The sequence below is a fragment of the Myotis lucifugus genome, unplaced genomic scaffold (assembly GCF_000147115.1).
Source record: "Myotis lucifugus unplaced genomic scaffold, Myoluc2.0 scaffold_70, whole genome shotgun sequence".
Taxonomy (NCBI): Eukaryota; Metazoa; Chordata; class Mammalia; order Chiroptera; family Vespertilionidae; genus Myotis; species Myotis lucifugus.
Window position 1 is genome coordinate 2113295 of NW_005871118.1, and position 18293 is coordinate 2131587.

The window sequence follows — 18293 nt, forward strand, 5'->3', positions numbered from 1 at the left end:
ATGATTGAGGTTGCTGATAAGGGGAAAAGTCAGTAGTCAAGAATGAGTCTCAGATTTCTGGCTTGAGTTTCCAAGCAGATAAAGGTGTCACTTACGGAGAAAAGAGACACTTGTGGCTAAGAGGTGGGAAAAGCGGGTTTGAGGCAGGGGGCGGATTGTGGTTCAGCAGATTGAGTTGTGCATCGGATTTGGTTTTTAATCCCAGAAGCTACATTTCAAGTCTATTTTACAAAAAAGGTAACAAACCAAAAAGGCAAACCAACAACAAACACAAGAAATAAGTATGTAGAAGGATGGATGAACAATAGTTTTGGCTTTTATTGTTGTTTTCCACAGGTTGTCCTTTCTAATTATCTTATTTTAGCAGACAAAACAATTTGTTAAATTGTCAGTATGCAACATGTCTGTGTATTAACATAGTGAATTTATTCCACACAAAAATTCACATTTTCCTTAATATGAAGTATTGTATTTTTATATTCATAAAAGAATTAAAATACAGAAAGAAATATTAGGCTATTGGGAATATAGTAGAAATTATTTTATTTTCATAATTTTTATCATATTACATTTTTTAATCAAAATGGAAAACTGAAGAAAACATGGGACATCTCTTCTGCTTTCTTATTTTTATTGTTAAATGTTTCCAAACCAGACCAGCCGGTGTGGCTCAATGGTTGAACATTGACACATGCACCAAGAGGTCACTGGTTTGTTTCCCTGTCAAAGCACATGCCCGGGTTGCCAGCTTAGTCTCCAGTAGGGGGTGTGCAAGAGGCAGCCAATCAATGTTCTCTCTCATCCATGTTGCTATCTCTCCCACTCTCTTCCTCTCTTTCTAAAAATCAATGAAAACATATTTAAATGCTTCCAAGTTATATTTCTCCAATTTGAAGGCTTTGATTAAAGTCATCAAGAATCTTTTACATACTTTGTCTTTTAAATTAGAGCTCTCATGGTGGTTTGAAGGAAAATATAACACTTCTGATGAGGACATAACACATCAAAACTTGATTTATGAACAGCAGCATCTAAGCGCTTATAAACTTTACTCTTTAATAGCACAGCACAGGTTAAAAGAAAAAGAAACTGAAGTCTCTGTAATTTTATTGTAAATTTAAAATTCCAGACTTGGGAGATTTGCTTTAGTTCCAAGTGTAATAATCTCAGAATGTGCTGAGTTCAGATTTAATACAAAATAAAATATATTAGATTGAATCTGATTTAATTAATTGTCCTCCTTGTTTCTCTTTGTTCCCCCCTCTCCTTTCTTTCTTGTAGGTGGTTCAGAAGTGTATTCCTTTCTTAATCAGACATTTGAAGGACTCAAGCCATAGTGATGTCATCCTAAACATCCTCATAGAGATTGCAGGCTATGAACCAGTGGCTCTGAACAGTTTCCTTCCGATGCTGAGAGAGATTGGTGAGAGATTCCCCTACCTCATTGGACAGATGGCCAGAATTTATGGAGCTGTTGGGCATGTGGATGAAGTAAGTTTGGCTTTTTTTTCTCTCTCTCTCTCCATTTCCTTAAATTCCATTGGCACTCAGTCCATTGAAGCTCTATGGCCTACACATTTTTTCCTGGGACTTCTGAGAGTTCCCATTTCTTTTGAACCTTTTGCATGGACAGTGGCTTCTGTGTCAAGGCCACATTATATAGCAGGGCTACGTGGAAGGTTCAGGAAATGAGGATTTCATTGCTGGAGTGGCACCTGAGGAAGGGAAGGGTTAAAATGGAGAAAGTAGTATGACAGATTCAAGACCACCTTATAATAACAAATCCAATAAAGGAGTTTCATCTCATTTGTGGTCACAGTTCTGCTTAACCCAGTAAGCAGAGTCAGAGACTCCCTATCTATATATATATAAGCCTAAGTGACTGGAATGCCAGAACGACTAGAACGACTGGTGACATGCACTGACCACCAGGGGTCAGACGCTCAATGCAGGAGCTACCTCCTAGTGGTCAGTGCGCTCCCACAGCCAACCTTCCACGGCTGGCCAACCTCCCCTGGTCCCTTCCCTCGTCCAGCAGGCCCTGGCCGACAGCCAGAAGGAAGGCCCTAGACCGCAGCTGGAAGGTCCCGATTGGCCCTGACTGCCAGCCAGGCCTAAGGACCTCAACCATGCACCAATTTTGTGCACCATGCCTCTAGTTATTAATGAAAGCCCATGGCTATCCTGTCAATACGGGCCTGGATGCAGTATGCTTTGCGCCCTCTGGATGAGGTTACTTGGGAGAGTGAAATAAACATTCGTGGATGTTAAAAGTCCTAGCCTAAATATTTGCATGATGGAATCTTTTAGCAGGGACCAGAGGATGCCATCAGAGCTCATGGGGATTAGGCGACTAAGAAAGAATTTCCAGAAGTTCAATTTCTTAAGGGTGTGTGCATGCATGTATACACACGCATACATGTATGTCTGATGATGTTATATTAGGATTTAGGATCTTTATCTTTTAAAATAAAAGCAAATATATAATTGATAGAGGGAAACTTTTACCCACTGATATATAATAGTTTCCTGTAAGATAAAAGAGATTGTTATAACTCATCAACTCAACCCCTTGATTCTACACAGGAGAAAGTTAAAAACTGAAAAAGCTAGGTGACTGACCCAGACCGAGCTGGCTGGTGACTCAATTGGAATTAGATCTTTGGTATTTTTTTGAGATTTTTTTCAAATGTTGTGTCTAAATGGATCTTTGGTTCTGCTGAGATTTGTAGAGCCTGGTGAATGCTAGGCGTCCTCCTAGTGCAGGGCTCTGCCCTCTAGTTTCCCCAGAGAAGGTGGGAGAGCTGAGCTCCCAAGCAGCCGGCACATGTCAACGTAAGGGTGGATCTTGTAAAAGGATTACTTTGGTGGGGACACGCTGCTTAGTCTAATCCCTTTCTGTCCATTACTGTTGGGAATGTCTCACGCCTGCCACAATCTGTCTTCTGGTAACACTTCCCCGTGCCGTCGTCACCTTTGCTGCCAGAACCGGCTTAAGTGCCCAAGTGCTTTAAGGCCAACTTCAGCTGACAGCTGTTTGATTGGATCTGCTGATCTTGCAGATTTTTTTCATGGACTGAAAAATGCAGCCTGTGATGTAGAAGGCCCTGGAATCTTTAGAAAGTGTACTCTTCCTGTGCTTTGATGGTGTTCTTTTTGTCACAAATATATTCATGATTCATTCAGTGTAGTAATGCACATTGGAAATGACTAAACTTCCCACAGAAAAGGTGATCTATATACATTTAAAAAAAACAAACCACTAGCCACATAACAATTATGTCACTGTAGTTTTTTTCTGACCTAAGGCAAACCTGAGAATGGTTTATTAGGTGATATTGTGTGACACCAGGTGGGAGCAGGAAGAAGGGATCCAAATAACTTTAAGAATCACTTATTTCAGCCCTAACTGGTTTGGCTCAGTGGATTGAGTGTTGGCCTGCGGACTGAAGGGTCCCAGGTCTGATTCCAGTCAAGGGCATGTACCTTGGTTGCGGGCACATCTCCAGTAGGGGGTGTGCAGGAGGCAGCTGATCAATGTTTCTCTCTCATTGATGTTTCTAACTCTCTATCCCTCTCCCTTTCTCTCTGTAAAAAAATCAATAAAATATATTTTTTTAAAATCACTTATTTCAGAATTTAGAATATCAAAATTTTCCTTCTCTCTCTCTCTCTCTCTCTCTCTCTCTCTCTCTCTCTCTCTCTCTCTCTCTCTCTGTCTCCTTCTGTCCCCCGTCACCAATCTCTCATTCTCATGTTTGAGGGAGAAGTATTTATTTTCTGGTGGTTCTGATTCAGCTTTTCAGTAGAGAACGATTGTAGAGCAAATAATTCCATATGTATCTGTGTGTAAGGCAGTGATGGCAAACCTATGACACGTGTGTCAGGGGTGACATGCAAACTCATTTTTTTGGTTGATTTTTCTTTGTTAAATGGCATTTAAATATATAAAATAAATATCAAAAATATAAATCTTTGTTTTGCTTTGGTTGCAAATATCAAAAAATTTCTATATGTGACACGGCACCAGAGTTAAGTTAGAGTTTTTCAAAATCCTGACACGCCGAGCTCAAAATGTTCGCCATCACTGGTGTAAGGATTACATGGGAAACATTTTTTTACATCATACAAGTTCTTGGGCCCTATAGAATACCCATTAAATCAAAATTTCCAGGAAAAGGACCCAGGACTCTGGATTCAGGGGACCCTCTACCAGAGTACTTCTGATGCAGTTGTTTGTGAATCAGTATTTTATATCCTTTGACATAAAGAATTTAAAACATTTTTCTCTTTTAAACTTAGAATCAGGCCTTGTCCATCACCCATCCTGCCCTGCTTCCATCAAGCCATGCTTATCAGTTAAAACTTTTCCAAACTACTGGAAACTATCGCAGTTTAGACTAGGTGAGGCTGAGAGTAACACAAAAATTCAAGACAACAGTAGCCTAAACAAAGATACACATCTACTTCCCTTGCACATACACAAGTCTCGAATGCAGTCAGTCTGGAACTTCTTGTGGCAGGAACCCAGGGTTTTTCTGCTTTGTTGCTGTATCATCCTTGAGCACATGGCTTCCATCTCATGGTCCAAGATCACTAATCATCTTTACCTATCAAGTCAGTATTTCAGCCAGCAGAAAGGGGAAAGGGGAGAAAGACTTTTCCAGACAGTCAAACACAACCTATTGTTTATATCCCATCGACTAAACAAAACTAAGCTGCCCCTGACCATCTCTAGCTGCAAGGGAGGCTGGAACATATAGTCTGGATTCAGGAGGCCACGTGCCCAGCTAATTGAGAGAACAGGGCAGAAAGAATGATGGAGGACAACGAATGTGTATGTTGCTGATCATCGAGTCATTTTATTTCTCTGGGTCTCTTTCCTTAAAAGTAATGTTTTATACTGGCTTAGCTCCCTCTGGCTCTGATCTTCTTTGATTCCTTTATTCCATTCTATTTAGCATCAGCCTGACAAGATTACCTACAATTGTCAGCAAGACTCCTTTACTCAGGAATAATGCCCTTGTTATTGGTTTCTAATACCTAAATATCACCTTTAGAAAGTCCTTCTTTTAACTTTAAAGAATGCTAAAGTTCAGACGTTCCAAGAATAAGTATAGTAGTCTAAGCAGCCATTAACTGTTTAATTTTAGTGAACCTATTCAACTCTCTAAAAATCTTGTGGAGCCATATTCCTATAAGACCAAAACCAACAGGCAAGATATATATGTATGTGTATTTCTACCTAGTCTCTTTCCAAAAAGAACAGGAAATTGCTGAAGTACAGTGCCAGGTGGGCGTGAGGGTAGAAGTTGAGTGTGGGGTCCTGGACATCTATGGAGAAGGAAACTGCAATAAAGAGGGAGCAGCAAGAACTTTATCCTGAAAGGGCTCACCACTCTCTGTTTAGAGAGCTTGGTCTATGGTGAGATAAAGGGATAAGAGAATACATGAGATATGGAAATGTTTAAAGTGTTAATGGTAAGACAATCATAGTGATGCTCATGGGGAGGCCAAGGGAGGCCTCAACCCAGTGGTTGTGTCTAGGTTCTTGTTACCATGCAGGAAGGAATTCAAGAGTGAGTTGTAACCGGTTTGGCTCAGTAGATAGAGCGTCGTCCTGCGGACTGAAAGATCCCAGTTTCAATTCTGGTCAAGGGCATGTATGTTGGTTGTGGGCACATCCCCAGTAGGAGGTGTGCAGGAGGCGGCTGATTGATGTTTCTCTCTCATCGATGTTTCTAACTCTCTTTTCCTCTCTGTAAAAAAAAAAACAAATTAAAAAAAAAATTCAAGAGTGAGACAGAGAGGTTTAGCAAAACAGATTTATTAGTGACAATTCGCACTTAAGAAGGAAGTGTGGGCAACCTCAGACAGTGAATCACACTGAGGGGGTCTGGGTGGAGGTTTTTATCAACTATGGTCAAGGGGAGGGAATGGGGGTGGTTCCTGGTCTCTGAGGCTGGGGGCGGGGTCGGGGAGGGGAGGTTGTCAGTGCAACTCATCTCAGTCCCTCTTCTCCGGATGATAGCAGGAGGACCTGGAGGGCTGAGAGGCTTTAACACTGCCATGTATGTCAGCATGGTTGCCAGCTCTGGCTGAGACTAATTTTGTTTGTCTTAATGGTATCTTATCCCAGGAAATTGGGAGAGTGGCAATGGAGGAGAGGTGGGAGGGGAGAGAGGTGTCTGGCCACACATCATATCCACAGTGTTCTAACTTAGAAGGGGAAGGAAGAGGTGGAGCCTGAGGCCTTTGTTCCCTATGCCAGCTTTCTTGCCTCAATAAGACCCTAGTGACCAAAGGCCTTAGGAACCTCTCTTCATCGGATCCTGGACTAATCTAAAAATTGACTTAATTTGAAAAGTTTCTCTTTGACACCAAAGTGAAAATTTCAGATGCATTTAGGGGTTCCAAGTATTACATGATTTTGTTGCTAAGATTGAAGATATTTTAGAAATGAAGAAAAGCTCATCAAATGTTGAGTATCTTGCTCCAAGTTTTGAAATGCACAATCTGAGACTAATTGGCTCCTACTGTTCCATCGTCCTTGTTTCCTGGCTTCTGGCGAACTACATTGTTTGATCTGTAAGGGGAAGAAGGGAGTCTCCTGGGAGTTTGCAGGCCAGAGATGGTCTCAGGGGTAGAATCAGCTCAGAGGCAATCACACAAGTTATTAATTGACTTATGCTTCACCTTCTGTGCTTGTGCGAAGGCAGGTGTAAGAACTCTAGGGCCAGCTATGGGGAACCAGATGGGTGTGTCATTCAAATCAGGGCCCATCTGAGTGGGCAAACTGCTTCAACAGCTTGTTGCTGCATCATCATTTTTCCGTCTGCATTGCACCCAGCAGAGGGAAGTTGCATAAAACAAAAATTAACCCTACAGATCCTTATTTTCTCTATCTCCCAAATTACCTCACAGATTCTTCTTTGCCTAAATTTACATGAAAACATGCTTAATAGCCATAAAATTATTGTGTCACTGTAGGAGGCTACACAGTGACTCACAGGGCATTTTCAGGTACATGTTGACATCCAATGCATAACTGTTGGATGGAGAGTGAAACCGGAAGGACCAAAGGGCAGAGAAAATTTCTTCTGGGACAACTGAAGAGTTGTTGCCCCTGAAGTGCAACCTTCCTTGGTGCTGTCTCGTAAAGAGCACAGCTAGTTCTTCCCCATGCCAACAGTCACCCCATTTCTGCAGAATGCTCAGTTGAACAAATGTATAAATAAGAAATGTTATTTTATTAGCTATGTCCTCAAGATGTCAAAATAATGCAGGTCCTTTTGTCTTTCTCAAATGAGAAGATTGCCATGGAGACCTCTCACATAACGGCAGAAATGACTTCTCAGTAGCACCTTAGGGGCCATCCCCAGACATCATCCAGGTAATTCATATAAAGCCCTTAGCTCAGTGCCAGGCACATAGTAAGGCTTGATACATTTCAACTAATAATAATAACAACAGCAAGCAGCAGCAAAAATATAATGAAAACTTGCCTAGCTTTAGAGGGCTAATGAGAGAGGAATGTGCTCCTCCCCACTCTAATGCATCTTTTGTAGAATTACCAGTTTTCTCCCTGAAAATACAACTGTGATCTCACTTCCTTGCACAATCCCCTGCCTATAGGATGGATACTAGCTAAACTCCTTGCTTTGCCCCAATCTTCCTTTCTAGCTTTAGCTCTTACCTGTCCAGGTTACTCCATCCCCCTATATTCTGTCTACTAGCATTTAACATCCCTCCCTGAGCACACCTTGCTCTGAAATGTCCTGATCCTCAAAGCCTATCTTTCTGCCGGGATAGTCTCCACCTCCTTCTACAACTTATCTTTTCAACCCAGATCAAAAGTCGCCTCCTGTGTAAGTTCTTCCCAATTCCCTCAGGCATCTAGTCACCGCCTTGCTCCCACCACACTTTGGTTGTACCTCAAATGTCATACCAGCTTTGCCATGTTGTAATTTGCTTGCTCATGTCTATTTTTTCTTCATGAGTCTCTGAGCTCCCAGAAGAAAGGAATTATACCTTACTGATCTGAATTCACCTTTGGCCAAAAGAATAAATGAATAATTGAGAATACTGTCAATTAAGAATTTGAAGGTTGGATTCTCACCAAACACTTTTGTTGAATCAAGTCTTATTTCTTTTGGGAGACATACTTATCACTTAAGAAAAAGGAGAAAAAATATTAAGAGGACTGTTGATACTTCAGAGCTTATACAATTTATCTCTGTTACCTAATAGCTGAGAGATGAGTTTGACAGGAGACATGGAGTCATTAACCAGAAAGCATGTGATGAGGCATGTCCATCTATGATTAGAAAAGATTCTGGATCCTTGGAAGGTGACATAAGGGAAAGATGATATTGGATCATGAAAGAGATTTTCTTGGATGAGGCCTCAGCAGACATCAAACTGGGGGAAGTGCAGCTCCAAGGAGGAACCCTCGTCACTGTAGACCGAGCAGTGATCCCCACCTAGGTTACGTCTGTGTAAGAATCCATCACATGAATGATCTTGCTTACTGTGGGGGCCCCCATACAGTGCAACATGCTGACTAAGAGGCTGGACTCAAGAGTGAGACTTGAATCCTGACTCAGCCACTTAACAGCTGTGTGGCCTTGGGCAAGTTTCATCATGTCTCTTGTCTCAGTTTCCTCATCTGTAAAATGGGAATAGCAGTCTTAGTCACCTCATAGACTTGTGAGGATTTAATGAATTAAACCATGTAAAACAGTGTCTGGCAATTGGTAAACATTCAATAAATGTCAGCACTTCACTTTGTTACTTCCTTTCTCAGTGTTGCCCAAGGCTTTCCCATTGCATATATTTGGGCTGAAACTTAAGCCTAACAGACAAATTAGGGAGGACAGCAACCAGGTCAATGGCTTGCTTTTTGCCTTCTTCTCCAGGGAAAGAGGTTGAGTAGATGGATATGCACGGGACAAGTCAAAATAAGGCCAGACAGAAGAAGAAATGAGGTAGCATAGGTAACCGCATGTATCATTAAAGGTGTGAAGCAGAGCTGGTTATATCCTTTCTCTATTTTTACAAAATAACTAGTATATATAGATCTTTTTTTTCTCAGAGTGGAATGGGTATCTGCTTTATATTTATATTGCAGAGCATTTTTCCTACAGGGACTAAGAGTAACAAACACAATAATAAAGCCACATTTTATAAAAATTTCGTAATTTAAAATAGGCCCACTTTTTGAGATGCACTGGGAGTGCACTACTTTTCATAAAGGGCAGGTGGTCCCCAGCTCCCCACCTATAAAAACAGCTCACATAAGTTTGCAGCCATTTTTTTCAAACTCTCATTAACTAAATCTGAAGTAGGTTTAAATTGAATGTAGGCCAGACTGACGTTTCTTGTCCATGGAGAGCTGAAACAGAATGTTTATATTCCAGAGGCTTTTGTTTTTCTCATTATTTTCTCCACTCATTAGTCTCTCTCAGCTGTGCATGTGGTCTCGGCCCACTTGTCTGGGTACCGGAGTCATTACAGCCCTTTCCTCACACAGGTCAATGTGGCAGAGAGACGTTTTAGAAACGGCTTTGAATTTTTGCGAGGCTGAATTGAATTCATGTGTTCTATCCGTCCACTTAGGTCTCAAACAAATTGAAACCATTTTAGTTTAAGAGTCAAATCCTCATTAGGACAAGTTTCAATAGGAGGCACACTGGTTTGTAGCATGTTCGCCATAGCCATGTTTTTGCCCCAGGCCAGACCTACAAGGCAGCAGACCTACGGGTTGGAAACTGAGAGGAGATGCTTTAAAATGCTCTTTACACATTATCTCATGGCACGTGGAAGGATGCTGTGGCCCGTTGTTTTCCTTAGCTGGAGACCAGCCGTCTGCACCTGTGGAGAATCAGATGGCGTGCCCTCTGAGTGCAGCCGCCGCCAGGGTGGGTGTCAAATCCTGTGCCCTCTGCCTTGTTTTGCTAACTGGCTGGGAGACGCTGGCCTAGCACCAGGGCGGGTTTATTACATCCTCTCTGGGCTCAGAGTCATGAACACTTTTCAAGTAAAGAAGTGACACACATCTTGCCCAGGTCGCGTGTCTGTGACATCCGGCAGGCCTTGCACAAAAACACTTTTGGGAGGAAAAGGAAAAGAATGACAAAGGCAACTGAAAACCACATTACTCTCCTCATCCTGACTGTGGAAAAACATCCTGCAAAATAGGAGCCTGATAGAGGATCTATGCCCTTCACTTGCAAATCAAGACGAAAGGATTTGGGGCGCATTCTATAAGAGGAAGGACCTGTGACTTAAAACCACAATTTCCCCCAAGGATGGTAAAAGTTAGTTAACACTTTGGTAGGCTCAATAACTTTGGGGATTTATTTTCTCAAGCCTTGGTTGGTGCCAGGCAGCTACTGCTTGGTGCTGTAGAATTGTCATCAACTAGAGACAATTTTTTAAATCCCAAATAAAAATAGCTTTATTGTTTTTTCATATCATAAGAAGGTTACATGCTAACTGTACATAATACTAGTAATAAGCCTCTTGCACAGTATAAAGAAAAAGGAAAAAATTTTAGTATAAAATATGCTTTCAAATAACTGCTGGTATTTCATATCCTCTTTTCCTCAATGCCACGGGGTTAAGCTGCTGATTCTTTCTAGATGCATGCAGGACCCAGTGCTGGTGATGGGGACACAGAGGAGAAAGACAGGGTCCTGCTCTAGAGGGACTCACAGTGAATGGGGATGAGGGAGATGTACAAACAGATGATTCCAATTTAATCGTCAAATCCTCTTTAGGACCAAGTCCCTATAGAAGGCACACTGGCTTGTAGACTGGGCCAGAAAATGAAAACTCCTCATTGATTAGCAGGCAGCTCCTGTCTTCCATCTTCTCTCTCCACATGTATTCATCACTGGTACCCAGGTGACCTAGGAACAGTATTTTGTTTCTGTTCATAGTGCAGACAAGTAAGTGAATACTATGTACTTCAGTTCCTAAGAAACTAAAAGAGTCCGGTAAAAGGACAGAAATTCCCAACAAATAGTTGCAACCCTAGAATAGTAAATGGTTACAGAAGTTGCATCTTGCAATAATTCTCGACAGTGTCTTATGATTATCAACTGTAATTGAGACCAACTGACCAAATCTGCGAAGGGATCCCAGGTCCTCCATGAGCAGGCAGCTTGGCGAGTCCCATGACACCGCAGTGGCGCCTAGGAGCCTCTGCCGGCCAGCTGTCCCTTGGGGTGCAGGCCAAGAGTGGTCAGCCTGGTCCCCACCCGTCTGATCTTCCTGTCTTCCGAGGGACACAGTCTGACTTTCTCACACCAGGATCTGTGAGGGAAGTAGGCCTGTGTGCACCCCAAGCAAAGCAGGAAGTTTCCACCTAGTGACTGCCCCTTCCAGCCTTGAGCTCAAGAAGTGAATGAATGACCAGAAAGGACAACTGGCCATTGGCCACAGAAGGGTCTGTGGGTGAAGTAGTTGCTAATTCTAGTTCAAATCCTGCTGCTCTTTTAAGATGGCAGCTGCAGTCTTTAGCCCCCCACAAACCCCCGCCCAAGCCCTCAGATTTAAATCACTTTGTATAAGTCTGCTACTTCCAGCTGCCCACATCTGCAGGCATATTTTTGGCTATGACAAACCAAAGCAATTACCTCCATGTAAGTGAACTGGATAAAGCAAGATTGTCTCTCAATAAACAGTCACCCCCCCCCAAAAAAAAAACTTCTCAGAGCCCATCTTCTCTACAACAACTCCACATCCCTAAAGCACTATTGGTTACCAACTCCTTCTTATGACTGGTAGGTACAAATTAAATTGGCAGGAAAGGAGGAAACAGGCTCCCTTAGAAAGTGACAATGACCTTGAAGTCAGGATGCATAGATTTTATGAACCTGTACAGTAGATACATGGAAACAGTAGATATAATGACCTGACACCTCTGCTATTCTGTTGAGAAATGGCAAGATTAAACCATGCTATGTTATGAATGTGCCCCCTCCCCATTCATATGTTGAAAGCTAACCCCAAGGTAAGGTATTAGGAGGGGAGTGGGTGCTTTGGAGGTAATTAGATGATGAGAGTGGAGCCCTCAGGAATGGGATTAGTGCCCTTATAACAGAGCCCCAAGAAAGCTCCCTTGCCCCCTCCCTCCGTGGAGCCAAGCACCAGATCTGCCAGCACTATGATCTTGGATTTCCAACCTCCAGAGCTGTGAGAAAGGAATGCCTATTGTTTATAAGCCACCCAGTATGTGATATTTTGTGATAGCAGCCTGAAAGGATTAAGACAAACCACAAGTCCATTTAAGAATTCAACACAACCCTATCTAGAGATCCTAAAAGGTCATTTGACTACTTCATTCCCACCATTTACATAAAAGTGAGCTCACTGATGAGTGGGAAGCAATTTGTCAATACAAATAAGAGGGGCTGGAAAATAAGCTATCAGCACAAATGGAGAGAGATTTGAGATTTCAAACATACGTGCAGCTGCACTAAATGCTATTTTAGGGAAAATTATCTTAATTGTTTTCTCCAGGCTGGTATATTTTAAACTTCTTCATTTGAGCACATCCTGGCCAGACATACCTTCAAAACCCCATCCTATTAGTTGCAAATATTTGTATATTTTTATTTACGTATTTATTTATGCCCTACCTACTTCCAGCAAGCATTTAAGGCAGTTCACAATGAAAACATAGTTGATCTGTGACCAAAAAAAACATTAATCCAAGGCAAAATCTGGGACCAAAGAAAGGGAGCATTGGAGAAATTGAGAGGGGAGGGGAGTTAAGGTACCAAACTCACCCCCCCCACCAAAAAACAACAACAACAACAACAACAAAACTATATCAAACTCCCCTAGCTAAAGAAATTGCCAATCTCAGGCAAGGTTTACAATTTTGCAAACTGTATTTTTCCATTTCATTCTCCCTTATAAGTAATGAAATAATACCCTTCCAAATATTTCTGTCTAACATATTTGGGAAGTTACATCTCAACTACCATGAAAAAAAAATCTGGCTATTTCTTTTTGAAAACAAGTAGGTGCAAAGAAAGATAGGCATCTTGTATTTAATTATATAATGAGTAAATTATGTAATGTAATGAGTAAATTATGGAAAGTTCAATTGTAGCTGATGTATAGTTCGACTGAGTTAAGTCTTACCACATTGTTAATGAGCACAAAGTACATTTTTTTCCTGGCAAAAGGTTCAAACACAATTTCTTTTTATTTATTTCTTTTTTCTTCCTTCCTATTTCCTTTCTTTCTTTTTTTGACCCATAATCAGCATCTTTCTTCAAAATCATTTTCCATGATTGGGCCACAAGCTCTGTGGTTACTTTTTTTCTCTCATTCTGTGATTACCCCACATTTGCTAAACAGATATTGTGTAATTAAAGATGGGCTGCTTCTTTGAGTTCTCCAAAAATGTTCCAATGCTAAAGTCCCCAATGGTCTTTCAAAAGTTTGCTTAATTGAAGCAAAAGAAATAGTGGAACCATTGTTCAGGATAATCAATGAGAGGTCATTTACATGAGGGGACCATGGTATGGAGGAAGAAGAAATTCTGGCTCCGTATAATTCATCCTGGGTCCCTTGAGCCCACACAAAAGATTTACCTTTAAGAGGCCAAGTTCCCAAGCCCCCAGTTTTTTAGAGTAAGTCTGAACTACAGGACTTTTAAAATTTTATCAAACCACAAAATAACACTATGTTCAAAGTTCAAATTAGATGGACTTCTACAAGCTTTAAGGTCTGTTAAATATTTGGGAGTCAATACAAATAAAAGAGGCTTGGGAAATAAGCTCTCGGCACAAATAGAGAGAGATTTGAGATTTCAAACATAAGTGCAGCTGCACTAAATGCGATTTTAGGGAAGATGATCTTAAACTGGAAAATTTTATTTGACAGCAGACCATGTCCAGTTTTCTGCCCCTTAAAAATATAAATCATGCTTAAAGCGTAATTTATTTGGTTACATTATTGCCTCAAATAGCAAATCACATTCTCTGATTTCTGTTTTAAAACCTAAGTCAATTTCATTCAAACATCTTTTTGAGGGAGGCGTAGTAAGTTCCATATTTAAATAAAAGCCATTATTGCTTTATAAATATGAAAATAATACCTGTGTGTGTGTTTTTTTTACAAGGGTGGGGTTTACTTTAGCATTCTGTGCCAAAGGCAAAGAATTGAACTGAGTCCAACAGAGCCTTAATTTTTGCCATGTTACAAAATTTGAGCTCATTCAAAACAAAGGATACATCTGTTTTCATCAGCTGTTTTTTGACTTTTATTACTGGGACTTATTTTAAAAAATTGTTTTGCCTAGACAGTATTGTTCTACTAGGCATGATTTATTACTCTCCCATGTGCCCACAGAATCTACTAGTTCCTGAAATCATAAAACTGAATAAAATAATAAGGAAAGAATGGGAACTTATTCCATTTACACTGATTAAATAATCATTCAGAATATGTAAATATGTTTAAATTCTAATAGCATTTTTTTTATCAATGGGAAGAAAAATATGTTCAATTAAAAAATTGAGGCATGATCAGAGGATAAAAGAATGAATTGAGGAATGTGACTTTTTGGGCTGTTATTTTTAAAACCAGCTCAAAACTAGAGGTTTATCTGCCTAAGAGAGACTTTAACAATGTGTTTTTGTTTATTTAATCTAGACTTTATTCCACAAAAAAGAGATCTCAGGGAGCTTGCTCTCTTAATGTTCTGTTAAAGAATTATTAAATCTTAGCTTTTGAATATGACAAGCTAACAACATTTGATGACTACTTACTGTACAAGTATTTTGCATATGTTTTTATACTAATATTTTAAGAGTAGAAGTGCATATCCTTGTCTGGGTAGCATACTTCTTAGAGAATGAAATTTCTTAATTGTATAATTATTGTAGAATTTATAGATTACTGGATAGCTTGGTCATTACTGCCTTGCCTAATCCAATAGCATTTTATATAATTAAAAATATTATAATAGTTAAATATTTTTACTTCAGACACTAGAAAATATTAAAGAAGATTGGGAAATAATTGCAACAAGAAAAAGATCTAGCTATCTAAAGATAATAAGTTAAAATTGGGCTCAGGGTCACTAAGAAAGTCTTGTTATATAGCGTTTTGAATTTATAATGTTCCATTTTTTTAAAAAAAAGGAAACAGGCTTTCACAGTAAAAGGAGTGTATTTCAATTCTAGGTAAACTTTTTGGCAGGTTTCCAAAATAACTGGTCCATGTTTGCTTAAATTGAGCTGGTTTGGGATTTTTGGACATTTCTATAGCTCCCCAGCCTTTATCAATTCACAAAATTTGTTAACTGGAAAAATTAAGGGGATGGATTGCTTCTGAGACAGCCTGTTTTTAGTTTTTGTGATAATTCAAATATGTATGCATTGGCATTTAGTATTTGACATGCAAGTAAAAGTAGCTAACATTTATTTAGCATTCCCATGTGCCAGGCATTGTTCTAAAATGCTTTGTTTCTAACTTACTGAATCCTCACAGCCAGTCAGTGAGGCAGGTGCTACTATTAATCTGTTTTGTAAACTGAGCCATGGAGATAAGTAACTTGCCCAAAGTCCATCACTGGCCTGTCAAGGTGCCAGGATTCAAATTTATGAAGGTTCGGAGCCCCCCTGTGACTACCACACTACAGCCCACGGACCTGCTCAGACAAGAGGCTCAGCTGTGAGGGTTTCTAGGGTATTGTCACATTTCTGTTCTCTGAGGGTGGGATTTTTCTTTGTGAATATTTAGCCAAAGAACATCTTCCATATTTATTGACAATTTGAACTGCCAATAGTCTTACTTGCCTCACCAGTCTCTTACTTGCCAATAGTGATTTTCAACAATGAACATGATGCCAAGCAACACATTAAGCATTGAAGGTATGAAGATGAACATGACATGCCCCACCTTTGAGGGGCACAGAGGGAGAGTGAGACAAATTCACTCATAAGTTGAAGACAAAGATGTCAGCGTTGTCATGAAGATACATCAGAGGTCTGAGGAGCACAGAGACAGGAGCAACCAACCTTCCCTGGGAGAGTGAGGAAGGGTTTCACAGAAGAGGTGACATTTGAATCGGTTGAAAGACGGTAGGAGTGTTCAAGGAAGAGCAGGGGAGGAGGGGCTCCAGTAGCCAAAGGTCTGCCCTACCGGAAGACGTCTGTTCCTAATGGGAACTGAGTTGTGAGGATTGTTAGATAAGACTCTAGGGGTGTTCTTTTTAAAATGGTAACAAATACCTAGTTACAAGTAGCTCCAAAAAGAAGCAGATTTCAACATGTCCTATAGCAACACCTCTTCATAAATGTTTAACAAACATATCAGGATCTATTTTAAAAGGATTTGCAGATAAGTTTCTCTTTGGCTTTCTCATAATTACAGTTCTCATTCCCAAACTCAGTGTCCCAAACCAAATAGATCCCTTTTTTAAAAGGGTGGCATTATTCTAACATCTCTCTCTCTCTCTCTCTCTCTCTCTCTCTCTCTCTCTCTCTTCTATGGAGAACAAAGAAAGATAAAAACAGATTTCAAAATATTTTATGTTACTCACATTTTTCATTATCTGCTATGAACAATTGATTTGCAAAAAGCAAATGGCTGTGGCCATTCTTCAATCTGCACACCCGAGTTGGGTCATGCATACAAAATAATGTATAATGAGGAGAATTAATATGTGGATGAAAAACAGAGCTCACATGCATTTGGATGTACGGTCAGCCCCTTGTATCTGCAGGTTCAGCATCTGTGGCTTCAACTAACCAAGAATCGAAAATATATATATATTTTAAAAGTGTTTCGTTGTTGTTGACGGGTACTATGTAGTTAGGTCTGCGCTGGTTGCATCTGTACTGAACATGTACAGACTTTTTTTCTTGTCATTATTCCACAAACAATACAGTATAAACACTTTTTACATAGCATTCCCATTGTATTAGGTAATCTAGAGATGTTTTAAAGTGGTATCAGCAGGGGGTCTTGGAACCAATCCCCCTCGAATACCAAGGAGCACCTGTTTAGTAACTTGCTAAAGAAGGGAAACTTCAGTTGAAAGGCAACAAGAGAATCTGCTCATGGTGGAAAGTAGAAGGAAAGACCAACTGGAAGATGTGCTGAAGACCTAAACTCAAACCACACTCCATCTGACCTTGGAAAAGCTGAACTTGCATTCTCAACATGATAGTAATGGCATAATGGAAAGCCATGTCTTAACAGTTTAGAATATCTCTCAACTCTGTGGATATGACTTTCCAGTTTGGAATGTCTTTCAACTCTGACCAGCCAAGATAAAAGCAGAAATTTCTCTTTTCTAGGAGATCCACAAAGACTTGAGATCAATAGATTGATCTATGTATCATCTATCTTTCTATCCACTTCACAGATTTTGTATTTGCAAATTCACCTACTCACTAAAATGTGTTTGTGACCCCAAATCAATGCTTGAGGCACTTCTGGGGCCATTCACAGAGCAGTGAAAAATTTGAGTCACCAGACAAAGAGGTTCCCAGCTGAGGTCCAACAAGTCAATGCTTGGCCTTCTTGTTTCATCTCTCTTCTTATAAACAAGTGTCTGTTCTTTGGGGGCCCTATTTAGTGCCACATTTTTCTCTTTTCTGTGCTTTTTGTTGGTTATTTCACTGTTTAAAATGCTCCACAAGTATAGTGTTAAAGGGCTCTCTGGTGTTCTTAAGTGCAAGAAGGCTGTGATGTGCCTTACAGAGAAAATTGGTGTGATACACAAGCTTCATGCGTGCATGAGTCATAGTGCTGTTGGCTTGATTTCTATTTTAATGAATTAAGAACATATATTAATTAAGATGTCTTTAAATAGACTCACATATAAAACAAGGCTTTGTATCAATGAAAATGTGTGACCAGAGGCTTGCAAGAACCTATTTCCCTTAAAAGCAATGTTTTCAGTATCATTAATTCAGTGTTTGAAGTGACTTTTTAGAGCATAGCTGCCATGAACAATGATAATTGACTGTGTACACACACACAGTGAATGATATATCATCATATTCACCAGCGATGGAGTCTACTGAGCAGAGTCATCTAAGGTAAAATAATTTCCGACCTACTCCCAGACTCTAGAGTAGGGTGACCAACTGTCTCAATTTGCCTTTGACTGAGGGGTTTCCCAAGATAAGGGATTTTCAATGGTAAAACTGGGGAAATTCCAGGACAAATTGATAAGAATTGGTTTTCCTACTCGAGTTTCTCAAGCTGAAAACTTGGGGTGGGGTGGGGGAGAGCCACACAAACCCATCAACTTT

General features: G+C 40.2%; 1 protein-coding gene across 3 annotated transcripts in view; it reads left to right on the top strand.

The window, feature by feature from the left end:
* VEPH1 (ventricular zone expressed PH domain containing 1) overlaps positions 1-18293 on the top strand; it is a 193850-nt gene that overhangs the window by 60860 nt on the left and 114697 nt on the right. For all 3 annotated transcript variants that reach the window (XM_006090312.3, XM_023755154.1, XM_006090313.3), the window contains exon 6: positions 1282-1491. In XM_006090312.3, the coding sequence (XP_006090374.1) occupies positions 1282-1491 (210 nt within the window). The remainder of the gene's footprint in view (positions 1-1281; positions 1492-18293) is intronic.